Source organism: Caretta caretta, chromosome 4, assembly GCF_965140235.1.
Source record: "Caretta caretta isolate rCarCar2 chromosome 4, rCarCar1.hap1, whole genome shotgun sequence".
NCBI lineage: Eukaryota > Metazoa > Chordata > Testudines > Cheloniidae > Caretta > Caretta caretta.
In genome coordinates, this window is record NC_134209.1 from 41,019,895 (window position 1) to 41,046,328 (window position 26,434).

At 42.9% G+C, this 26,434-nt stretch overlaps 2 protein-coding genes and 1 long non-coding RNA gene across 7 annotated transcripts in view; 2 read left to right on the top strand and 1 right to left on the bottom strand.

Moving 5' to 3' along the window:
• The window catches only part of INTS12 (integrator complex subunit 12), a 31,645-nt gene extending 7,016 nt beyond the window's left edge, over positions 1-24,629 (bottom strand). The window contains exons 1-5 of the mRNA XM_048846654.2: positions 24,493-24,629; positions 11,010-11,173; positions 9,270-9,422; positions 8,519-8,706; positions 1,883-2,042 (exon numbers count right to left, since the gene is read on the bottom strand). Of these exons, the coding sequence (XP_048702611.1) occupies positions 1,883-2,042; positions 8,519-8,706; positions 9,270-9,422; positions 11,010-11,165 (657 nt within the window). The 5' untranslated portion in view covers positions 11,166-11,173; positions 24,493-24,629. The remainder of the gene's footprint in view (positions 1-1,882; positions 2,043-8,518; positions 8,707-9,269; positions 9,423-11,009; positions 11,174-24,492) is intronic.
• Positions 259-18,643, top strand: LOC142071851 (uncharacterized). Its single transcript, XR_012668059.1, has 3 exons — positions 259-392; positions 10,637-10,854; positions 18,416-18,643. It is a non-coding gene; the product is annotated as an uncharacterized LOC142071851 (long non-coding RNA).
• A 16-nt stretch (positions 24,630-24,645) lies between the features above and the next one.
• GSTCD (glutathione S-transferase C-terminal domain containing) overlaps positions 24,646-26,434 on the top strand; it is a 129,130-nt gene continuing 127,341 nt past the window's right edge. For 2 of the 5 annotated variants that reach the window (XR_007356185.2, XM_075127562.1), the window contains exon 1: positions 25,971-26,124. The gene's annotated coding sequence lies outside the window, so the exon portion shown is untranslated. Of the gene's footprint in view, positions 24,721-24,749; positions 24,819-25,970; positions 26,125-26,434 lie in introns of those variants that run through there. The other 3 variants (XM_048846648.2, XM_075127561.1, XM_048846647.2) reach the window with 3 other exon arrangements.

Here is a 26,434-nt window from a genome sequence, read left to right on the forward strand (position 1 = left end):
ATATAGTTAATGAGGCTGAAAATGGCTTAAAGCAAGCCCAGGCAAAGAACAGAGAGGCAATTCACACCTTATCAGGGCATGTATGGAACAAATCCAGCCCAGCCTCACAGGAAAAAAGGACACTGGCCTAGGCAACAACAAAAGGATCTGTTAGACTCTCGAGTGAGTCATGCCCCCTTCCTTGGTCAGTTTGGAACTGCAATGAGGTAATGCTCACCTGACTCTGAAAGGGGGAGGGGCAAAGCCAAGAGGGAAGAAAGAACATGATAAAAGAGAGAGACGTTTGCCATGCTCTTCCTCTCTCTTCCACCCACAACTACAGACACCACACCAAGCGACTGAAGTGCTGATCAAAGGGGAGAGCATGGCTGAAGAGCAACCAGCGGCCTGTGGTGAGAAGCATCTAAATTTGTAAGCATTGAAAGTGTTAAGATCAGCTTAGAATGCGTTTTACTTTTATTTCATTTGACCAAATCTGACTTGTTATGCTTTGACTTATAATCACTTAAAATTTATCTTTGTAGTTAATAAATCTGTTTGTTTATTCTATTTGAAGCAGTGCATTTGGCTTGAAGCGTGTCTGAAACTCCCCTTGGGATAACAAGCCTGGTGCATATCAATTTCTTTGTTAAACTGACAAACTCATATAAACTTGCAGCGTCCAGTGGGCATAACTGGACACTGCAAGATGGAGGTTCCTAGGGTTGTGTCCACGACCTAAGATATTGGCTCGTGTCATTCGGTTGCACAATCCAAGGAGCAGCTTACGTGCCAGAGGCCATGCGTAAACAGCTCAGGAATAGGGGTTCTCACAGCAGAACAGGGTAAGGCTGGCTCCCAGAGTCAAAGATTGGAGTGATCTAGCAGACTACCAGTCCAGGTAACACCAGAGGGGAACATCACAGTGAGCGTGAAATATTTATAGCTGTGGATGAGTATGGTACTTCAGTGCAATTTACTGAGCACAAGAAAGCAGTCCTGAGTTCAAAGGACTGGAGATAATCAAAGTACTAAAACTACTGAAATCAATTAATAACTTTCATTGGCTATAGCAAAAACATTTTAAATGAGATTTTCCTAATAGAAAGGTCATTTCAACAGATAACATTTTGCCGGGTTATCACAAAATAGCTTCAAAATTTAACAAAATTTCTTCTGTATAACATCTCAGTTTTAAAAGGTCTCAGAATTAAAGATGAATGGGCTAATGATTTATGTTTAGTGAAAATAAAGATGTTTTCTTACTCCAGTGATAACATAAAAGTAAGTTATCTTCAGCTTTTGTAAATTGTTTCTAATAGCAAAAGACACTTTTTAACAACAGATTTTGACTCATTATGAAACTCAGAAGTCAACAGCCTGCTTACTAAAGAAATTAACACACAGCTCAATGAAAATAATGGGTCTCATCATCAACTTCAACAGAAATTGAGGTCACTCATTGCTGAACAAGACCTGGCCCAAAATGTGTAGACCTTTGTTAGAGAAATGTTAAGTTCCAGAGGAGCAATTCATTCAGGCCCTAAATTTGAGAAGAAAATGACAAATATGAGACTATTTAGTAGATCAGTATAACAACTAGATGATAAATTAAATAAGCCTAATTATTTGTTCCATTGCCTACCAGTGAGGAAGAAATAAACTTGTTTGATCGTGCCTGACTTTTAATTCTGTGATTTATTTTATTTTGTTAATAGGAACATTACTGAATGTTCTTTGAGACTACAGTTAAAATAACCAGAGCAGCAGCAAAAGGAAATGCAGCTGTGAAAAATGATTTTCCAACATCTTCTAAAAGTTTCTGCAAATCCTGTTTTAAAACAGCCCAAATGAATTGCTGTCTCCAAATACTACTCATGTTAGACAAAAAGCTGACTCTTACCATTCTCTTCATCTGCCTGGTACAGCGGGCACAATACCATACAAGGCGAGGATCATTGACTTCTTTGTCTGTCACCTGAGGTTTATGACAATCCTGGTGGTAGAGATTATGGCACTCCTGACACTCTACTAACTGATTTCCAGAAGTAACTGTCATTTGCCTGCAGAACAAACAGTTGAGAACAGGTTACTGAATAAAGCACTTTAAGGTTATCTAGTCATTGTAATCGCTGCAAGGCTTAATATAAAAAATTAGAAATATTCTTACGCTAAGGATACACTTTCTATTCTTGGCAAAATGAAAAAGATCCCTTTTCTACTGTATGAGTTCTTCCTAATAACTGTCTTGCAAACTTTTTGTTGCTTTAAAGTAGATTCTAAAGAAAATCTAAGAATTTTAGATTATTATTATAAACACATCTACAAGTCACCTGTAAAGGAAAAAGTCATTTGGTTTGCTCCCTTATGATGTATAAAGCTCTGAAAAATGTTCTATTACTATTACTATAGTATCTGAGTGCCTAGGGAATAATATTGCTGTAAGAGGTTGAATTGTATTGCTCAACAACAAATAGTGTCTCAATGACAACCATTCTTATACTCCTGGGGGAATTCTGTGCCACTGTGCCCGTGAAGAATCCATGTGCTATTCAGAATTCCCCTCTCCCCGCAGAAAATACATTCTGCCAGAAAGGAGTTGCAGTTACTCCTTTCAACCACAAAGGGCTGCTGTGGCACCAGAACAGAGAGCCGCCACTCCTGGACAGGAACAGCCCCAGCAGCAGATATGGAAGAGAAAGAGGCTGCTTTCCTCACAGCACCCTGCCCGTGGGGCCTGGTCAGGAGGCACAGAATATGGGGGGATGGACAGCATGGGGCACGTGGGACTGCTGGGGTGTGTGTGTCAGATTGGGAATCAGAAGGGCTAGTGTGGAGGACAGACTGGGGCGGGGGCTGGATGGGAGTGGGGGTGCAGGGACACATGAGGAGAGGGAAGTGGCTGAGTGGAGGTGCAAGGACACAGGGGATGGGGGGGTGCAGGGACACATAGGAATAGGGGCAAATGTGCCTGACTGAATGAGAGAGCATGGCAGAGGCTCCCTAACAATCCTCCCCCGCCCCCAAAATCTGTTCCATACTTCTCCCACCCACACTCAATAACCCTCCAAGTTTACACCCAGGCTCCTTCCCAGCAATTACTTCCCTCTCGCTCAGCTCCTCTGTTATCCTTGACTTCTCTGCTTCTGAGGGAGGTTGGAAATAGGTTTCTGTACTGTAGTTTCAATGAATTATTACTCAGAGTTATGTATTAGTATGCCTAGTAAGGAATCTATTTGTCACAAAACATTTCCTGCATCTTTTTTGTTGTCTGTATTGTTACAGACATAGTTGCTGACAGGTATTCTGAAATAAATTACCAAAATAACTGAAACTGGCGTGATTATATTGTGCTATTTTGACAAATGAAATATGCAGAATTTTAAAATAGCGTGTGTGGAATTTTAAATTTTTTTGCATGGAATTCCCCCACGACTAATTCTTTTAGTTAAAGGATTCAAAAAACCAGGATGCAAGTAGCACGCTTCTTTGTGGAACTTTTAGTAACCATCCTTCGCTCCCCATCACAGACAGACATTAGAAACATAACATAATACCAACATCATAGAGAGATGGAACAGAAAGGATTAGCTATGCAGTTCTGCCTTGAAACAAGCATGTAAGCTGGTGATGAGGACTTAGTTTTGCGTGGGCCTCTGCTGAAAAGAATCACATTGTGTATGTGACAAATTAGTGACGTACACATGACTGGAAGTATATCTGTGAAATAGCCAAATTGCATTTTCCTAATGACTTCCTCTTTCAGATGACAAATCAGGCTATTTAATTGCTAAGCTGCTTTTGCTCATCTCCCTGAGGAGCAGGTACCTAGGTAACCATGGAAACTCTATTTGAAGATGGGTGGGGAAACATAGTACTTTATTTCTTTATATAACAAGGAAATGAAATCAGAAGATGTTGTCAATATAGCTGTAAGAACAATTTTTGAAAAATATCTTTTTTTTTTTAACTAGGCTATTTAAAAACAAAGGAGGAGAGGTTTCAGAAATTCTGGAGCACATTATTTAAATTCAGGATATTTCAGAAGCCATTTGATTCTTGAAAAATAGATTGGGTCAGAACAAAGCATCTCAGTTTCAACTGCATGTGACAAGGGAACAGACTAATCTCCATATTTTAAAACTATAAAGGATAATTTTGGATGGATTACAAAAAAATAAACTTTTCATGCCAAGAAAAGTCAAAGCCAGACGTACTTTAAGCTAGTCTTTAAATCAAGAGACAGCCTGAATGGTTTTGTATCTTTTAAAAATGAAGACAAAATTAATTTATTCATTACAGTTTAGAAGGCTGTTCTTGCAAAGAGAATGCAGATTTTTCCTAAACGCTCTCTCTTTGACAGGACTTCAATGTCACCTGCAAGTCACACACAACATTTTCCTTTATAATATTTTTACTTTTGATTTTTTAAGGTTCCCATAACTAGTGACTTGTGTTTTTTCCTTAAAGATCTGTATGCAGAAGGGACGGCCAGGAATTAGAGGGAGGGGATTTTTTACCTCCCACCCTCCCATTAAAAAAAAAAAAAAAAGAACAGAAAAGAAAAGAAAAGAAAATGGGGGTCACTCTGGAATTTCTACTTGCACTCCTATAATTAGCAAAGCTGCACTCAGATCCCACTCTATACTAGTGCAAAAAGTGAATATGCAGTCTCACTGTTAGTGCAGGTTTCAGGGAGTTAGAACACTTCCATTCTAATGCTGGCTCTGCAGTGACTTGCTCTGTGTCATTGAGCAAGTCACTTCATCTCTGTGCACTTCAGATTCCCTATGTGTAAAATGGAAATAATACAGATAGCAGTACAGATAAAGTGGCAAGTGACTGTCTTTTTGTTGTGTTTGTACACTGCCTCACACAACAGGGTCTTTGCCAGGACTGGGGTGCCTCAGTGCTATTGCAATGCATGTAAGTCATAATAATAATATTTGGGCTCTCCTTTTCTTCATAATTCAGTTTAGATAAGTGTTTCACATTTGGATATGAAGCTTTCATTAGCAGTTAGCCAAATATTATGAAATTTCACTTTCAAAATACTATACATATTTGCTTTATTTTACAGAAGAATTCGACAACTCATTGTTAAAATGTTGTGTTTAACATTGACACTTTTTTTTAGGTTTTTAGAAGTGTCTAAACCATATCTGTTTACAGTATTCAGTATTTCTGCTCAGATTAAACAAAAAAGCACCAATGTTGAAACATTAGTTAATACTGGAAATCCCAGCCCTAGCAACTGAAGCCTCACTCAGTAAGCCTTAAATAAAATAAACAAACTTTCTAATTCAAGACTATAGCAGGACACAACCAATGAGTGTCTTTGAGTAGTACTGAGGAAGCAAGGATAGGTAAATAAAACATCTGACAGAGTAAGAACACGTCTTACATAGTTGTAATAAAACTAATAAACAGCATCGTATCTGCTGTCTTAAAATATGGTTGGGATGTTGTGCACAGGACTGTATTCTAAGTTGCCCCATGTAAAAAAAAAGTTCAACTCTGACTATTAAATACAATTTTTATAAAGGTAAGCAAAAGTTGAAGATAGAAAGATTGGTCCAAACTGTATTGGTTTTGTTAAAAGAACTGGGATAAAGTTGTGACAGATATGGCAGCTTCTTGCAATTTTCTTGAAAAATCTTATTGAATTCAGTTTAAGTATCTTTGGAGTCCATTGTACTAAATGGAAAGTTTAAGTGTTAAGTGGATTTCTTGGGAAATACCTAGCGGGAAGTTAATGTAAATTCCCCACCTCTAGTTATGCAAAAAATCTGATTTTTGAAGCTATGCCCTGAGCAGAGGGCTTCTGTCTGCCAATTATCTGTGCCCAGAGACTGGTGAATAAAGGCTGAGGCTATGGCTACACTACAGAGCTTGCAGCTGTGTCACTGTAGCGCTGCTAGTGCAGTAGCCCTAAGCCGACAGGAGAGACCTCCCCGCTGACATAGCGCTGTCCACACTGGTGCTTATGTCAGTGTAACTTACATTGCTCACACCCTTATTCACACCTCTGAGTGACATAATTTATACCGACATAAGGTGTAGTGTGTACGTAGCCTGAGCTATATAAAGAAACAGCTGAAGTGGCCAGTCTTTGTTCTAGTTCTGAATCTAAGACAGTTATAGACTTGTAACTATGGTGAAACCCAGTTGTGGGTTTTGAAGGACTGACGCCACTCACTGCCTGAGGTTGGATTCGGGGGTGACCTCTAGTTAGCTCTTTAGCATGCATGTGGTTTCTTTTATTGTTTTTAACATGTTTTCTCTGTAATGCTTTCACTTTAAGAATAATATGCTTGCTTAGAAAGAGCTGTGTGGTAACTTGTAACTGCTGGCAATTACACTGGGCATAGCCTTCGCAGAGAGAACTAAATGCAGCTGGTGGTCTTTTAGGTAGTCTGGCTTGCTGGGGATATCACAGTGTAAATAAGGGAACTCAAGTCTCTGCCTAAGAGAGATGATGGCTGAGGAGCCAGGAGCCTAGAGTGGGTGCTTTGGTGGACCATGAGTGGGGGGAATATAGGTATAGTTACCTGAAATGGTGACAAAAGAGTATTCAAGGCTCCTGGAAAAGTCATGAGTTGGAATACCAATAAATTGAGAAAGAAATGTGAAGAAATGTTTATAGCTGAATTCACCAAAACGTATTTTGACTGCTTATTTTAAGGAATGAGATTGTCATGCCTTTTTGGACAATGTTTATTTGAGGGTCACTTAAAGGGACAGATGGAGTGGAAGAAAAAAATCTTTACCTTCATGGATACTGCCCTCCCCACTATCTTGTGGGAATCCACCGTAACACTGTTGGACCTTCATCATCCTGATCCTGAAATATGTTCTGATCAGGATGAGCCAGAAAGGGGGAACCAGATGACTTCAACACCTCCAATGGCTACAACTAAATCCTGGATAATCACCTGAACCTTGGGTTTCTGCTTTCACTGCCTCTTAGTGTGTCATTTCCCCCCCCCCCCATCTCATTTCTCCTCTTCTTTCTCTCTCATCTGTTTAATAAGGATCTGCCTTACATGGCCAAGGGAGTTCCATCTTTTGCAACAGAGCTATAAACCTGTAACAAAAAAGGCTAGCTAAAAGCAATGCCTTAACAAGCCTGACAATGGTAAAAGTTTTCCAAGTCATGGAGTGGCTAAAAAAAACATATGCTGGGCTTGTGCTTCTCCAGCAGCAAGGCTGCAAGCGAAAATCAGATCCACAGACTGTTGGCTGTTCTTTTATCTCTTCTTTTGTGCATGTCTTTTGTCTTAAAAGAAATGGGATCTGACTTCATGGACAACAGCAGCAGCAACAGCTCAAGACCATTTAAACTCATCTTTTCTCTTTTCCCTTCAAAAGGACAGTTAATACCATCTAAAAAGTCTGTCAAGTTGGGGTAAAAGACTCTATTCAGCTAAAAGGGAATAAGGTAAATTGTTAAAATGAAAGCTTTACTTAATACTTTGCATTTCAAATGCGTTAACGGTTTTTCCTTCTTTTTCTGTGTCTTTAATAAAAGATTAAAAAGACTTTCTCCCATTTATAACAATCATCAGAAAAGTCTGCAATAACTTGACATGAAAATTAAAACCATAATTAACTGTATGAAGTTGTAACTGCAACAACTTATCCATTGTTGGACCTGAGATACTCCTTAATTAACATAGCAAGAGCCTGAAAAGTGACTGAGTAAGTAAGTAAATAAATAAGATAAATTTTCTTATTCAACAACTTTGATTCCTGTGTGAGTGTGTATTCACAAAATACGTGCTTGCTACTTTTCCCTTCTACCAGCACTGCAAAGTTTGTACGTCACAAACAGAACTGTCAATTAAGTTCCAATTTCAAAGTCATTATTAATAGTGAAGATGTATGAGTCAGACAAACCTATCTTGATGCATGCATTCCAAGATAAATTTTCAGGGCTGGCCATTCAAAAAACAGACCAAAAAACAAACCATTTTTACTTGTAAACCAACTGAAAATCATTTGGGAAACATGGAAAAACAAACATAGAATGTTATCAATGTCACTTTTAAAAAACACTTCAGAATAGACCCTAACTTGAAGTGCACTGCTCACAGGTAGTGATTAATTCTAAAGTTTGGCTACCAGTAATTAAAATGAATACTTGTGCTATATTTGTATACTGGCTACTTAAGATGTTCAATGATTCTCCCCCTCCCCGTAAGATGTACAGTAGTCTTATAATTAGCAAAACATTGTTATGGTAAATAATTTCTCCAAAGACCTGATATTTGACTTACTGTGACTTAGATATTTTTCTTCTTAAAGACCTCGCATTTTAGAAAAGCATCTTTATTCAGGAAGCCACTTAAGCATATGATTAATTTGAAGTATGTGCTTAAGTGCTTTCTACAATCAGGTCTAAGATTATTTATAAAATAAAAAACACCCTGGTCTAATTTGATATGGAGACACTGAGAGACGACAAACATAATTTGTCATTTTCACAGAAGAACACATTAGAAGGAGTTGTGTGTCCGACAAAGCATGAGTCACTTACCGACAAACAACGCAAGCTAAGCCCATTTCCATGGCAAAATCATCGGCACTGGTTTCATCAAAACTAGATAGATCAGGCATGGTTAAATCCTTGCTAGTCTGGACTGTGATCGGGGAAGAACGAGCCTCTTGTTTCTCTAGTCTGGGTTTCTTTGGAACATCAACTCCTTCACCAATTTCTACTTTCATCTATTAAACACCACACATGGAGATGGTGAAAATGTGAAAAGTTAGTGGTTAGTTTTTATCTAAGCAACTAACTGGCATAATTAATTACAAATACAAGTAGGTAAATTATGTACTGTGGATCTGCACAATACATCTGGCACTTTTTCCTAGAGATAGAAATACATTCCCACCAAAACATTTGTGAACTAAAAGCGTAGAAAAGTCATCAGTTGTACAACTCACAATGATTTGTAAAAGATTCAGTGGTCTTGAGAGAGAGAGAGAGTGGGGGAGATAACAGTTTAGCATATTTTCATTGATTCTTCTCCTCCCAATAAAAAGTAGTATATAAAGACATTTGGGAAAAGTTATGATAAATCCTCTGTTGTACTGTCTGGCCTGTGCTAACTTATGATCCTATGGAGCGAAAGGTGACATGCTGCAGATGCAACTAAAATGGGTCAGATTAACGAAGTTCTGCATGAACAATTTGGTTTTGGCTGAATAATAATTTTAAATTCAAGCACAAATGGAGCTCTTTAAGTCCATAATTATTTCATGATTAGAACCAAAATTGGCCTTACTTTATCAGCAGTCCTCTTTTCTGTTTCTTTTTTCACCTTTTCTGTTGTGACGGGCTTGCCATTATTGTTGCCTGAAGGCAGACTGGACGAAGCTTTAGGCTCCTGCTTACTGGAAATCGGCTTGGTAATAGACACTTTGGGTTGCTCTACTTCCTAAATAAATGAAAAAAATGCTGATAACAAACATAACACATAAGACACTTGCTACTTTGCAACTGCTTAGGTCACAAATCTAGGTAAACATTACATTTTCTATATACTCATTTAAAAAATGGCACAACATTGCATAACCAGTCGTGTAACAAGTGTTTCAATTTTTTTTTATCTTCACAGAGGTAAATATTACTGGGATCTAGAACAACATTAACAAATCAAATCACATAAGTGTGAACAACATTAATGAATCAAATCACATAAGTGTACCTTGGCCCTCTGCAGTGAATTCTAACCCACCTCCATCTCCTCTGACTAGTCACCTTTTCAGAGAGAGGTTTGTTTATTTTTCTGGATCCCTAAGTGCATCTTCCCTTTGAAACACTAATATCAAAGGTAAAACTTTCATACTTCCAAAATTCACAGCCACAACGAGCAGATATTTTCAGATAGTTCTGATGACAAAATTCAATCTACGTAACCATATATAAATTGACTTCTGGTGTCAGTGAACATCAATATTTCATTCCTTCTGGGAGGAAAATATTGACCTTTGCTTAATCTTGGTCAATATTTACCTCTTGGGTCAATAAATCTTGATATGCATCTCAACACAAGTCAATAGCTGCTTATTTGTGTCAGTGATAGATAATAATCAGGTCAATTTTGAACATAAGTGATTAAATTAGTCCCCAAAGCCATAGCAATATATGTGAAAATCAGAGACTGAGCAAGGTGCCATGACTGAAATCTCAGTTCCTTTGGGAACAAGAAACCACAACTGGGCACTTAACGCAGGTTATCCACTTGGCAGTGGAAAGCAGTATCAGTAGGTTACTGGCGGGGTCCCTTTAATATAATATTCTCCATCTTAAATATTCTAGTTAGTGTGTTTTTAGTGTTTGGTACTTGTTAGCTTAATGTCCTACTGGAAGAAGTTCACATACTGCAGTGATGAGCACGATATAAGAACCTATACAGAACAGAACATGACACACAATTTTTTCCATTTGTCACGCATGCTAGTTGTTTTGGTTCTGCAAATCATTTTGGCTTTAAAACCTGCCCTTCAACTTTTTTTTTCTCTTCTTGCCGCATACAAATTAATCAACAGAATGTTCAGAAAACTGATGTGGTTTTACCATTATCTGGCTACATTGCTTAAGATTTATGCTCAGCAACAATAATTAACCTGCATTTTTATGTGCTTTTAGTTCTAATTTTGATTCAGGATGGATGAGCAACATGATACAGAAGTGACAGACATACCACCACCAAAGCCAGGATAAAAGTATTCAGAAAGCACCAGGTTACAAAGAGCCCCTCCCACCTTAACAAGGAACAGCTCTCTTCCAGGACCAGACACTGTGCCACTGAAGTCAATACGAAGTTTTCCTCTAACTTCAATGGCACCAGGAACAAATGCATAAAGGTCAGTGATCAAGTAATAACATAGCTACTCCGCAAGTCTGTTTTTCCCCCCTTTCTGGCTCTCATAGTTCTTCAGCTATAAAACTTGAAACAGGAATAGCTGGAGCTTTAATACTGCATATAAAAATGACCTACGTGTTCTATTCATGTGAATACCTTTTGTGAAGGACGATAGCTTGAATCAATTCCTCTGGCCAAAGACTCATCAAGCAGAGCTTTTAGCTTTTCAGCAGAATCTTTACTCTTTGAATGCAGGAAGCCCAGGGCTTTCAAAAAGATGGGATCAAGTTCCAGGTTCACTGTAGCAGCCATAGTAGCTTCTTTGAAAGGAAATGAAAAAGAAGACATTGAACTTTATTCATATGGAGTACAACTCAAATAACACAAGAGCTAATAATCTCAAAGAAAACTCTTTTCGGGAGAAGAAATGGGCACATTATTTATCACATGAGTTCTAGGCATAGATATGAATTTAAAAAACAAAACAGATAAACACAGCCACAAAAGCCAACTACCACCTCCATTAGGAGACAATGAATTTGCTGCCTTCTAGAAAGACAGAGTAGCAGCATCTTATCCCACAGCTGAAGTAATGTCAGATTCTGAATTTGGCAAACAAAGTCAGAAAACAAAATGTACTGTATTTATGAGAATGCAACATGTATTTCAGAATATTGTTATTCAGAACATGAGCACAATTCAAGTGTAATAAATTAAAAATGAGTGACAGCTTCAAGAAGGGAAACCAATAGGTTGTAGATTTCCTCCTTATATAATAAAATACTGTACTAAACTTTCATTGCATGCACACTGCCTTTCATCTGGTTGCTCACTAACACCAATGTACATTTGGAAAAACAATTTTCTTTGCAGACACAATTTCACTTTTTGAACTTTTCAGAACAATAGCTTCTCATTATAGTACCTAGAACAGTTACTTCACAATTTTTGGTTTACAAAATGACAAAATCTAGATGTCAATTGCTTAATTTTAACTTACAAAGCAAGGAAATTAAGTATCCAGGCAATTATTTGTCCAAGTTCCTTTGTGATTACTGATCGCATTTTATGACAAGTAAAAATTATCTAGGGTTTGAGATGCCACAATATATAATGAGGTGAAATGAGGGAAAGGGACAGAATTCATTTTAAAACATCTTTTCTTGATAGCAGCAATTTTTTTCCACATCTGAGTTTTCTCCACTTAGTTAAGCTACATAACTAATTCTTTCTACCTAGATAAGCAAGGAGCTGTCAGTCTCAGCAACATAAATTCCAGGAAAGGGCAATTACATAAGAGATCCTCCTTACAAAAGAAGAAATTCTCCCAAATCAGCAATATATCTTTATTATTTCAGTTTAAGGAAAGCTACAGCAAATAATGGCTTCTGGTCTTTTCCAAAAAGCATGAGATGTAAGTATTCTTAATCTCTTTTATCATCATGCCACATTTATTGGGATTTCTTATTTCCAATCCTATAATTTAGAAAACTCTTTTAAAGGAGCTTTCATGCCACTCTCCTAAAAAGCACAGCTTGGACATGTACTCTGGCTCTAGCTTGCAGAGTCTTGCCTGACTAAATTTTTTTTTTATGTTAAACACAGTGAAAATAGTGAACTTTAACCTCTCTGGACAATCCACCAGCAGTGGCAAGCTGCTCCATCATTGCTTGCCTGGAAGTCTCCAGGAGTCTTTATTTCATGCTGGGCTTTCACAAGACACTAGAGAATCACTCTACCAAGATCATCAAGGAGTTCAGCATATAATAGACTTCATAAGGATTTTATCAATGGACCCAGCAGAGAGCTAAGAATTCTATTCAGAACCTTTTCTCTGTTCCTTAATCTTTGCTTCTTGTCAAATCATATCTCAGTGGCCACAGAACTTCTACTATTATCTCCTAAACACCAGTAACTCTGGTTTTGTACTGATCAAGCAAAGACTACAGTGTAAGCCCATCTCAGGGCAACTCAGTTTCGCTCTGATGTCTATAAAAATGGAATTCAATGCACGTGGAAAGTGGTTATCCTCCTCTCTCATACATCCACCTATGGTAACTGCTCAGGCCACTCTTGTGATCTGTGTGGGCTGTATTACCTGCTCTTTTTCTTTGTTCAGTATTTACAGTCTGTGTTTCAGTAGCATACACTGTATCTCTAGGTCTCTCTTAAATCCACAAAGATATAAAGTATGCGGGATAACAGAACCCTTATCACAGATATTGGAATAATGCACTGCTTGAGGAACTTGAAGTTCCTTTCTTGTGAGTTTTCCTGTTTACAAGTCTCCATATAACATACTGACATAGTCAGAACAGATACTAGAAACCAGCCAAACTCAGGATGCCATCAGGCTAAATGCGATTTCTTGAATTAAAAGAACTCTGAGAAAATGACTATAAGCAATGTTGAGTCCAACAGCACAAGGACAATTTTGTTTTCTAACAGGTAACAGTTTGTAGATCTAATTCTAACTTCAGGTTTTAAGAACTCTACTGTCAAGGAACTGTTAAAAAAAGAGCACTCTTTATATTCAATCCTTTGATCTGCATACCATGGCTTTCTAACTCTCTTCTGATCTCAAGGTTAATATCATCATAATGCTGCATGCCAGTATTGTCACAGTTAAGAATTTGTCTGTCTCTACTATAATCTCCCATTTTCAGGGGTTTTATAAGGCTATTTAAAATGTGCAGCAGGCTGAAACTTGGAAATGAATTTTAAATTTAAAAAGATCTATTTTGTTGCTTTTTAAGATAAAGAAAGTGGGAAAATTTATTTACCAGAGTGAGATGCTCATATGCTAACTTAAAAATGGATGTGATCAGCAAAAACAAGGTTGATGATCTGCTCTCCTTCCATGCACAGCTCTCTGATTGGAACACAATAACATAGGGAGTTTTATACTGGCCAGTTGTCTGTCTGGTCCAGCATCTTGCCATTTACAGTGGCCAATACTACAAACATTACAGTAATGAAAGGAAGGATGATCCAGTGGTTAGGTCACTAGACTGGGGCTTGGCAGACTGGGGTTCAATTTCCCGCTCTGTCACAGAGTGCCTTGCGCCTATCACTTAGTCACTCTGTGCCTCAGTTCCCTATCTGTACAATGGGGATAACAATATTTCCATACTGCACAGTTCTGAGGAGAAATAGTCAGTGAAGCACTAAAATACTATAGTAATGTGGGTGATATAAGTAGTATCTTAGATTATTTGCAAGAAACCAATAATGGACAATTATAAAATAACCTCCCACTATGGGAGGTTTCTTAACTGCTGTCAGTGGTTGGCTGAGTAAGGCCTGAGAGCTTATACAAAAAACCCTCCACTCCATATAGTGAAAACAAGGATATTCTCATTCATATGTATGTCTAATACTCCTCTGAAGCCTATACCTCCTGGCTTCAATGGTATCTTGTGGCAATGAGTTCCACACTAATTATGTACTATATGCAAAAAGTATTTGCTTTTATCATTTTAAATTTATTGTTTTTCAGTTTAAAGGTCCTCTTGTTCTTATATTATTGAAAAGGCTAAACAGAAGCACCAACTTTACTGTTCATATTCTACTCATTATTTGTATATCCCTTTTATGTCTCTTCTTATTCATCTCCTCTCTCATGTCTCTTCACATGGAAGTCTCGCCACTCCTCTAATTATTTGCATCACCTGTTGCTGAACTCCTATTTATGTCATATCTTTTTTGAGATAGGGTGCCAGACCTGAACACAATATTCTGAGAAATGGCACACCACTGATTTATATGACAGTATTATAACAGTGCAGTATAATCAATCCCATTCTTTATAAAACCTAACACTGCTTACTATTTTGACTACCACTAATTATCAAGAAGCCCTTTTTCATTTATGATAACAACCTAGGTTGTCCTCAGAAATAGCAACTGAGGGTACGTCTACAGTATGAAATTATTTTGAAATTATTCTATTCGGATTTTCGGAAGTGATTTTATACATTCGGTCTTGTGTGTCCCCACTCAAATGTGTGAATTCGACAGAGTGCGCCCACAGTACTGAGGCTAGCATTGAATGTTGGAGCGCTGCACTGTGGGTAGCTATCCCACAGTCCTAACCGCCCATTGGCATTCTGGGTTAAGCTCCCAGTGCATGATGGGGGAAAAACATTCTCGCAAGTGTTTCTGGCTGTGTGTCGTCAGTCGCTCCTCCCGCCATGAAAGCTACGGCAGACAATCGTTTCACGCCTTTTTGGCGTGCAGATGCCATACTGCTTTCAGCAGACAGTGCAGTACGGTGCACCGCTTCTCTCCTGGTACTATGAATCCACCACGCATTTCCTCTCGTCTTTCCATGTAATCTCTATAAGTATCTACTCTTTCTCTGCCTCATCGACCGCTTCCACTGCCAACTCTGCTCGGCCATCGTGAACCGAGCAGCACAGCTTCCGCCGCCAACTCTGCTCTCCTGCCATTGCTGCGCTACCAAGACTCTCCATGTTGTCTGTCCTGGGCTCCCGCCTCCGTGAAAGCTACAGAAGACAACTGTTTCCCACCTTTTTTTCGGCTATCGTGAACCGAACAGCACCTCTTCCGCTGCCACTCTGCTCTCCTACGTTTTGAGCCCTTTTTCCATGATTACCTATGCAGGCGCCATAGTGTGGCAACCATGGAGCCCGCTCAGATCTCCACTGCAGTTCTGACCATTGTAAATACCTCGCGCATTATCCAGCAGTATGTGCAGTACCTGCAAAACCAGGCGAGGAAGCAACGACAGCGCGATTAAAATAGTGGTGAGGACATGGACACAGACATTCCTAGAAGCACGGCATGTGGCAATTGGGAGATCATGGTGGCTTTGAGCCAAGTTCATGCCGTGGAACGCCGATTCTGGGCCCGGGAAACAAGCACAGACTGGTGGGACCGCACAGTGTTGCGGGTACGGGATGATTCCCAGTGGCTGTGAAACTTTCATATGCGTAGGGCCACTTTCATGGAACTTTGTGACTTGCTGTCCCCTGCCCTGAAGTGCAAAGACACCAAAATGAGAGCAGCCCTCACAGTCGAGAAGCGAATGGCCATAGCCCTGTGGAAGCTTACAATGCCTGATAGCTACCAGTCAGTCGGGAATCAGTTTGGAGTGGGCAATTCTACTGTGGGGGCTGCTGTGCTGCAAGTAGCCAACGCAATCATTGACCAGCTGCTATCAAGGGTAGTGACTTTGGGAAATGTGCAGACCATTGTGGATGGCTTTAATGCGCTGGGCTTCCCTAACTGCGGTGGGTGATAGACGTAACGCATATCCCTATCTTGGCCCCGGAACACTGAGGCGGCCAGTACATAAACCGCAAGGGGTACTTTTCCATGGTGCTGCAAGCACTGGTGGATCACAAGGGACATTTCACCGAAATCAACGTGGGATGGTCGGGAAAGGTGCATGACGCAAGTTCAGGAACTCTGGTCTGTTTGAACAACTGCAGGAAAGAACTTACTTCCCAGACCAGAAAATTACTGTTGGGGATGTTGAAATGCCTATAGTTATCCTTGGGGACCCAGCCTACCCCTTAATGCCATGGCTCATGAAGCCATACACAGGCACCCTGGACAGTAGAAAGGAGCAGTTCAACTATAGGCTGAGCAAGTGCAGAATGGTGGTAGAATGTGCTTTTGGACGTTTGAAAGCACGCTGGTGCAGTTTACTGACTCGGTTAGATCTCAGCACAAACCAATATTCCAACTGAAATTGCTGCTTGTTGTGTGCTCCACAATATCTGTGAGAGTAAGGGGGAGATGTTTATGGCGGGGTGGAAGGTTGAGGCAAGTCACCTGGCGGCCAATTTCGCACAGCCAGACAACAGGGCAATTAGAAGAGCGCAGCAGGGCGCGCTGCACATCAGAGAGGCTTTGAAAGCCAGTTTCATGACTGGCCAGGGTACGGTGTGACAGCTGTGTTTGTTTCTCTTGAAGTTACCCACCCCCTATATATATGAAAGGAAATAAAGTCACAATTGTTTAAAAACTGTTCTTTATTATTAGTTGCACAACACACTGAGAGAAATAAGAAGGTACACCGGAGGGTAAGGGGTAACTGGGGGAGGGGGGGTGGAGGAGGAGGGAAGGACAAGTCCAGAAACCAAATCAAAACTTCGGATATGCCAGCTTTCTGCTGCTTGTGCAATCCTCTGGGGTTGAGTGTGTGGGTCCCCGTAGCGTCCCCCCGCCATGTTCTTGGACGTCTGGGTGAAGAGGCTATGGAACTTGGGGAGGAGGGAGGACGGTTATACAGGGGCTGCAGCGGCAATTTGTGGTCTTGCTGCCTTTCCCGCATTAGATCCACCATACAGCAGAGCATGTCAGTTTGCTCCCCCATGAGCTTGACCATAGCATCCTGCCTGTTCTCATCGCGCATGTCCCTCCTCTCTTTGTGTTCATGTAATGCTTTACGGGACTTGGCAATTGTTTGCCTCCATGCATTCAGCTGGGCCCTATCAGTGCGGGAGGACTGCATGAGCTCGGCGAACATGTCATCCTGACTTCGTTTTTTCCACCTTTTAATCTGGACCAGCCTCTGGGATGGAGTAGATAGGAACCACGTTGAAATATTTGCACCTGCGGGAGGAGAAAAAGGGAGGGCAGTATTTTAAAAGATACATTTTGGAGAACAAAGGGGACACTTTCTCAGTGAAACAGGCAATTCATAATACACAGCACATGTTTTTTCTGTACAAGGTTGCATTTTGCCTCTTATACTGAAGTGCCTGCCATTTTGGTGTGACTAAGCCATCACACATGGCCGGCCAACAGAATTCAGCTTGCAGGCAGCCATGGTAAGCCCTAGGGGCATGCGGGGTTCTGCTTCTTCCGCATTCATTTCAATGCTTTCAAACTGCTGGGCCCCCTTTCCCATTGCAAGCAATGCCTGGTGGATTTGCCATATAATAGGAGCGCCTGCGGGCTCTGTGGGATGATCACTTCACACAACACCCACCCACCCACACCCACTGTGTGGCTCTGATGAGGCTCTGAGCAGGAATGAGCCCTTTAAATGCGAACAGCCCAGCGCAGCTGGGTTTCCCCACACCGCGTGGCTCTGATCAGGCTCTCACTCACCAGAAGTGCCTTCTCCAGGGTCATGGTCCAGGAGCCCGCACTGGGAGTGGGGGGAGGCTATTGGGTCCAGCATTAAGAATAGTTCCTGTCTAGGGGGAAAACGGATTCTCCACTTGCCGCCTGTGCACTGTCCTCCTCCTCCTCTTCATCCTCCAATAACTCATCCTCCTCGCTCCGTGCAACTCCCCCCTTGCAGGTGTCCACGGACAGTGGTGGGGTACTGGTGGCGTCACCCCCTATAATTGCATGCAGCTCATGGTAGAAGCGGCATGTATGGGGCTGTGACCCAGAGCGCCCGTTCGCCTCCCTGGCTTTTTGGAACATTTGCCTGAGATCCTTGATTTTTGTACGACACTGCTCTGTGTCCCTGGAGTAGCCTCTTTCTGTCATTGCCCTGGAGACTTTAGCATACATATTTGTGTTTCTTTTTTTGGAACGTACTTCTGCCATAACAGATTTGTCTCCCCAACATGCAGTGACCGTTCGGACCATGCTGGAGCTCGTCTATGAATCCGAGTCTGCGAGGTCTCCTGTGATGGTGGACTCTGCCCGGTTGCATATGATGGTGGACTGTGCTGATGGTCGCCTGTGCTGATGGTGACCAAAGAGGAAATGAAATTCAAAAGTTCCTGGGGCTTTTACTGCCTACCTGGCTAGTGCATCGGAGTTGAGAGTGTTGTCCAGAGCGGTCACAAGGGAGCATTCTGGGACAGCTCCCGGAGGCCAATGACATTGAATTGCGTCCACATTACCTGTAACCCGGAACTGCGATCTCGATTTTAGCGCTACTCCACTTGCCGAGGTGGAGTACAGAAATTGGAGCAATTTAAATCAAAAAATTTAAAGAGCTTTAAATTTAAAGAGCAATTTAAATAAAAAAAAACGGTTTGGTCGTGTGGACGGAATCAGTTCTATTTCGAATTAACTCGGCTAATTCCGAAATAAACACATACTGTAGACCAGGCCTTAGAATCCAGAAATGTCAATTAATAGTTCAAAATTTTCCTTCCAATATGTTTCACGTTGTAGTTGTCAATACTAAATTTCACTTGTCAACATGCTGACAGTTCACCTGTGTTTTTTTGGTTCCACTTCATCACAGTCTTCTCTGGTTTTGACTAATTAAATAATTTTATGTCTGCAATTTTTGCTCTCACTGACACCCCACCCTTTTTGCAGATCACCAATATATTAAATACCTACCCTAGCACATTGCATGTACCCATTGCCCAATATAACATATCGCCTGGCTAAAAATTGACCTTTTATTCTTACTCTTTGTTTACAGTTTTAGCTCTATGACAGAGCACGGCCTTTCACAGAAAGGCTTTTAGCCTCTCATTAGGGACCTTAAAAGCTTTTTGGAAGTCCAAATAAATTATATTAACCAGTTCTCCTTTATCCATTATTTAGTAAATTAGAGCAACATATTTTTTAAGACTGTTGATTAATCGCAGTTAACTCATGCGATTAACTCAAAAAAATTAACTGCAATTAAAAAAATTAATCATGATTAATCACACTGTTAAAGAATAGAATACCAATTGAAATTTATTAAATATTTTTGGATGTTTTTCTACATTTTCAAATATATTGATTTCTATTACAACACAGAATACAAAGGGTACAATGCTCACTTTATATTATTTTTAATTACAAATGTTTGCACTGTTAAACAAAAGAAATTTGATTCAATTTACCTCATACAAGTACGGTAGTGTAATCTCTTTACCGTGAAACTGTAACTTACAAATGTAGATTTTTTTTGTTTGTTACATAACTGCACTCAAAAACAAAACAATGCAAAACTTTAGATCATACAAGTCCACTCAGTCCTACTTCTTGTTCAGCCAATTGCTAAGACAAACAAGTTTGTTTACATTTACGGGAGATACTGCTGACTGCTTCTTATTTACAGTGTCACCTGAAAGTGAGAACAGGCGTTCTCATGGAACTTTTGTAGCCGGCGTTGCAAGGTATTTACATGTCAGATATGCTAAACATTCATACGCCCCTTCATGCTTCGGCCACCATTCCAGAGGACATCCTTCCATGCTGATGGTGCTCGTTAAAAAAATAATGCGTTAATTAAATTTGTGACTGCACTCCTTGGGGAAGAATTGTATGTCTCCTGTTCTGTTTTACCCGCATTCTGCCATATATTTCATGTTATAGCAATCTCGGATGATGACCCAGCACATTTCCATTTTAAGAACACTGTCACAGCAGATTTGACTGAAGTCGGACTGAGTGGACTTGTAGGTTCTTTTACATTGTTTTATTTTTGAATGCAGTTATTTTTTGTACATAATTCTACACTTGTAAGTTCAACTTTCATTATAAAGAAATTGCATTACATTGCTTGTATTAGGTGAATTGAAATATACTATTTCTTTCATTTTTTACAGTAGAAATGTTTGTAATAAAAATAAAGTGAGCCCTGTACGCTTGGTATTCTGCATTGTAATTGAAATCACTATATTGGAAAATGTAGAAAACACCCAAAAATAAATGGTATTCTATTATTGTTTAACTGTGCAATTAATTGTGCGATTAATTTTTTTAATCATGCGATTAATCATGATTCAATTTTTTAATAGCTTGACAGCCCTAATTATTTTCCACTGAAGAATAAGTGCTAGTTTGTTTGTGTTTTATATTCAAGTTTCATAGAATCATAGAATATCAGGGTTGGAAGGGACCTCAGGAGGTCATCTAGTCTAACCCCCTGCTCAAAGCAGGACTGATCCCCAATTAAATCATCCCAGCCAGGGCTTTGTCAAGCCTGACCTTAAAAACTTCTAAGGAAGGAGATTCCACCACCTCCCTAGGTAACGCATTCCAGTGTTTCACCACCCTTCTAGTGAAAAAGTTTTTCCTAATATCCAACCTAAACCTCCCCCACTGCAACTTGAGACCATTACTCCTTGTTCTGTCATCTGCTACCATCTGCTACCACTGAGAACAGTCTAGATCCATCCTCTTTGGAACCCCTTTTCAGGTAGTTGAAAGCAGCTATCAAATCCCCCCTCTTTCTTCTCTTCTCTTCCTTTTATTCTCTTCCGTAGACTAAACATCCCCAGTTCCCTCAGCCTCTCCTCATAACTCATGTTCATTGTACTTCAGTGCAGTTCATTGGTCTGTCATTTCCAGGACCATCCCAATGCCTTTTTATATGAAAGTGAAATTTGCTACTCTCCAGTCCTCCCACAGAGAGAATTATGTTCATGAGACTGAATTTTTTGTTAGCAGCTCAGCCACATAAGTTCCTTCAGAACTCTGATTTTCACTATTTGATCCACTGACTTCTTGTTCTTTATCAGTTTATTCCAGGACCTCCTCTTCTGAAACCTCAGTCCCAAAGAATACCTCAAGCTTTATTATATGAAAACTATGGTCTTTGTGATTAAGAAAGATGCAAAGAATCAGTTGAGCTTTTCCATAATTGCTCCGTTCTCCCCCTGCTAGCCCAGGAAACCCACCAATTCTCTTGGAGGCTACCTGCTTCTAACAATTATATATTTTTATCTTTGTATTAGCTAATTGCTGTTCAGATTCAGTTTTAGCTCCTATTCTCTAATTTTCTTGCCCCTAGTTCACATGCCATTGTACTGGTCCATCTCTTTCACCAGTGGGCACCGGGGAAGGTGCATGGTTAAGGGGTTGAGGTGATCCCGCGGTGTCTACCTTGAGGAGATTTTTCTGGAAAGGAGGATATGGAGACAGACATGCTGACAGGGAACCTGGATTGAGGACAGACTTTGTTTCTGCATTCATATAACCATGACTTACTGATTGCTGCCTAAAAGCTGCCTCACTTCGGGGAAGTGGACATAAAGATACTGGACACTGCCTAAGTGTGCGTTATGGTTTGTTGATTTAGGTCACTGGTTAATTGTTTCATGGTTTATACTCAATTGTTTATCCTCTCCAACCATTTCTAATTAATGCATCACCTTGTTTAATAAACTGAAGTTCACCAGGTTCTGGAAAGCCCTTAGATATTGTCTTCATGGAGATTTTCAGGTGGAGGATCAAAACTGAACTCTGGGACCAATCACAAAGCCACAATTTTAACCTCTGTAATATACCCACTTTGGACGTAAGGATTATTTACATTCATAGATTCCAAGGCCAGAAGGGACTGTTGTGATTATCTAGTCTGACTTCCCGTATAGCACAGGCCATAGAACTTCCCCATAATTTCTAGAGCATCTCTCTTAGAAAAACATCCAATCCTGATTTAAAAATTTCTAGTGATGAAGACTCCACCATGACCCCATGGTAAATTGTTCCAACTGCTAAAAATTATACCTTATTTCCAATTTGAATTTGTCTAGTTTTAATTTCCAGCCATTGGATCGTGTCATACCTTTCTCTGCTACATTGAAGAGCCCATTATTAAGTATTTGTTCACCAAGTAGTCATAGACTGCTGCAGTCAAATCACCCCTTAAATCTCTGTTAAAATAAACAGATTAAGAGTCCTCGAGTCTCTCATTATATGGCATGTTTTCTAATTCGTTATTCATTCCTGTGGTTCTTCTCTGAACCCTTTCCAATGTACCAATATCATTCTTGAACTCTGGATACCAGAACTGGACAGAGTATACCAACAAAAGTCATGCCAGTGCCAAGTACAGCTTTATATTAGATTCCCTTTAAGAAGAGAGCAGTGATCTCAAATCTACTAATTCCTTGTCTTGAGAATTATTTAAATATACAAAATCAAAATATAAAGGTCAAAAAGTGACTATAGTCTTTCACCACTGCAAATTTTAAACCATAGGCTGACTATACTACACATGAAGATAAATTATGCCAAAATTACATGCATTCATTTCTTAACTGAATATTTGTCGATCTAATCCCTCAACCCGCTCTCTGTCTGGTTTTAGATTGTGAGTGCCTGGGGGCAGGCATTATGCCTTCTTCTCTATATGGAAAGCACGTATCACATGATGGGGTGCTACCACAAATAAAGAATAACTGTCCACAGCCAAATCTTTCAGTTTTATTCCAATGTTAACCATTTAACTAGTTTACATTTAACTCAGGTGTGAATATACAGGCTGCGTCTTCAAAGGAAAACGTGTTTTAATCTGGAAAGAGATTTAGTATTCAAGTGAAGTTCAAAAATCATACTATCAGAGTTGGAAAAGACCTACTAGGACCAGTTCCCTGACAGAAACAATTTCCTGCTAGCGTTTACCGGCCGCGGGAGTGTCCTGCCTGGCTCTTGAGCTCCCGGGGAGGCTAGTCTCTGGCCCCTCCCCTGCTCTTCCGTGCAGCCTCAGCTTGCCGTGCCACCAGCACTCTGGGAGGCGGGCTGCGAGCTCCTGCAGGGCAGTGCCACGGCGTGGCTGGCTCAGGCCGGGCCGCATGGCTGCCAGTCCTGCTGCTCTGAGCGGCATGATAAGGGGGCAGGGAGCGGGGGCATTGGATAAGGGGTAGGAGGTCCCAGGGGGAAGTCAAGGGACAGGGAGCAGGGGTGGTTGGATGGGGCGGAGATTCTGGGGTGGGGGGCGGTCAGGGGATGGGAAATGGGGGGTTGGATAGGTGTGGGAGTCCCAGGGGGCCTGTCAGGGCACAGGGGTGTGGATAGGGGTGGGGCAGTTGGGGGAGTTGGATAGGGCGTGGGACTCCGGGTGGGGTGGGGACGGTTAGGGGCGGCGGGTCCCAGGAGTGGGGGTTGGATGGGTCAGTGGTTCTGAGGGGGGCAGTTGGGGGCAGGAAGTGGGAGGGGGCAGATAAAGGCGGGGGCCAGGCTGTTTGGGGAGGCACAGAATTCCCTACCCCTCCCTCTGTACAGCTTTGGAGCCCCGACATGGCCCTCAGGCCAAAAAGTTTGCCCACCAACAGCGCCCAGAAGCACAGCTAATGAGAACCTTCCATTATCAGTCACTATAATGACCTAAACTCAGCACTGTCTACAAAAATCAAGTGCTCGCATCTGCGTGGCAGGATAGGGGAATTACTCATTGTGTACAGCAAAAAAACAAAACGGCACTGATGATTAAAGCAAAATAAAGTGGCCATTTATTCTCCTACAGGGAAACTTCAGCACTGTCAGGGGTCAGGGATAGGGTCTCATCACTAGGTGGAGAATAAACCGTTGGTTTGTACAGTGGTAAGTTTCCTAAAAGCCTGAAAGCATAATCGCATCGTCAGGAAACCAGCCAGTCAAAGAGAGGGAGTGGCTCGGCCCAGTGATCAGCCCCCCGGCACTGCAATAACACCACCCTCCCCCCCGGGCCGACAGCCTGAGCGGGCCCGGAGGGAAGCCTCGGCTTTGGGTCGGGGCAGCTCGCCCAGCCCCCGGCACCGGAGGGGTTTCTCGGCACGTCCGCAGTGAACCCGTGAACCTGTGCAGCGCCGAGCTCGGCCCGGCCGCTCGCGGGTTAGGCCCAGCGCTACTGCCGGGCAGGCTGGGGAGCCCGCGGGACTCAGGGACGGCATTGGGGGGTGCGGGGCGCAGCCTGTGCCCCGGCTCCTGTCCCTGCCCTGGGCCCACCTCACCCGGCCCCTCCCAGGAGCCTCCGCCCGCTCCTTACCCCTCGCCGCTGGCCCGGCTCCGTCCCGTTTACCGCTCCCCGGCGCGCGGCTCGTGACGCAGAGCGGAGCCCGGGCGCCGGCCGCGCTCGCAAGCCCGCGGAGCGGCAGGAAGGACCGGCGGCGGGAGGCAGCGTGCGGAGGAAGAGGCGGAGCCGGGGAGGAGGCGGCTGAGCGGACTGAGGCGGGGGAGCGGGGAATCTACCGCGTGGGGCCGGGGCCGGGCCGGGGTAAGCGGGGTTGGGAGCGTGTGGGGCCGCGGAGCCGGGCCCAGGGCACCGAGGGGCTGAGGATGTGGGATGAAGCCTCCCCGGGACACAGGGGGCAGGTGCTGAGCGTGTGGGGTGCACCCCCAGGGCACAGGGACTGCGGTTTGGGGCAGGTGCTGAGGGTGGGGGGGGGTGAAGCCGACACGGGGAGGGGCAGGTGCTGAGGGTGGGGGGGGGTGAAGCCGACACGGGGAGGGGCAGGTGCTGAGGGTGGGGTGGGGGGGGGTGAAGCCTCCCCGGGACACGGGGAGGGGCAGGTGCTGAGGGTGGGGAGGGGCAGGTGCTGAGGGTGGGGGGGGTGAAGCCTCCCCGGGACACGGGGAGGGGCAGGTGCTGAGGGGGGGGGGGGGGTGAAGCCTCCCCGGGACACGGGGAGGGGCAGGTGCTGAGGGTGGGGGGGGGGGGGTGAAGCCTCCCCGGGACACGGGGAGGGGCAGGTGCTGAGGGTGGGGGGGGGGTGAAGCCTCCCCGGGACACGGGGAGGGGCAGGTGCTGAGGGTGGGGGGGGGGGTGAAGCCTCCCCGGGACACGGGGAGGGGCAGGTGCTGAGGGTGGGGGGGGGTGAAGCCTCCCCGGGACACGGGGAGGGGCAGGTGCTGAGGGGGGGGGGTGAAGCCTCCCCGGGACACGGGGAGGGGCAGGTGCTGAGGGGGGGGGTGAAGCCTCCCCGGGACACGGGGAGGGGCAGGTGCTGAGCGTGGGGGGGGGGTGTGAAACCTCCCCGGGACACGGGGAGGGGCAGGTGCTGAGCGTGGGGGGGGGGGTGAAACCTCCCCGGGACACGGGGAGGGGCAGGTGCTGAGCGTGGGGGGGGGTGAAACCTCCCCGGGACACGGGGAGGGGCAGGTGCTGAGCGTGGGGGGGGGGGGGTGAAACCTCCCCGGGACACGGGGAGGGGCAGGTGCTGAGCGTGGGGGGGGGGGGTGTGAAACCTCCCCGGGACACAGGGATCGCAGTGTGGGGCAGATGCTGAGTATGTGGGGTGAACCCCTGAGGCACAGGGATCTTTGTGAGGGACAGGTATTGAGGACATGGGGTGAGTCCTCTGTTACCTGGGGTCACTGTGGTCACTCATCACAGGGCTCTGGGGCATTCACCCTCAATTTCTAAATTACTTTTCCATGGGTTTTGCTGGTGTGGGCTTGGGGAACTGTCCCCCACTCCCTGGGAGAATGACCTGCACCCTCTATATTTGGTAACTAATTCCACAGCTCCCACTGCCATGGATGCATGGCAGAGACCATAGTCCAGGCTATGAATGTGGCAGCCCTCAGGAAGGTCTGTCAACAGGGTTTGAATCCTGGATGTTAAGCCCTGCAGCACAGATTTCTACTATATGAGCTAATGGAGACTCTCCACTACTAGGTAACAGTAGTCAGTTGTTATCTTCTGTTAAAGGGGACAAGGTAGAAGGCAGCAACACAGTCCTTGCCAGTACGATACATGAATAGCTAAAAGATCCAGATATGGTTATAACTGGCATTCACTGCAGAGCTATTAGCAATGAATACATAGGGAAATCACCAAATGAACCAAATAAAAGGGTGACAGATCAATGGTTTGCAACAAATAGGTTGATCTGTTCTGAAAAAGGAAGCTTTTTGGGAACATAGGTTTGCAATACTGGATCAGACCAGTGTTCTATCTAATCCAGTATCCTATCTCTTAGAATGGC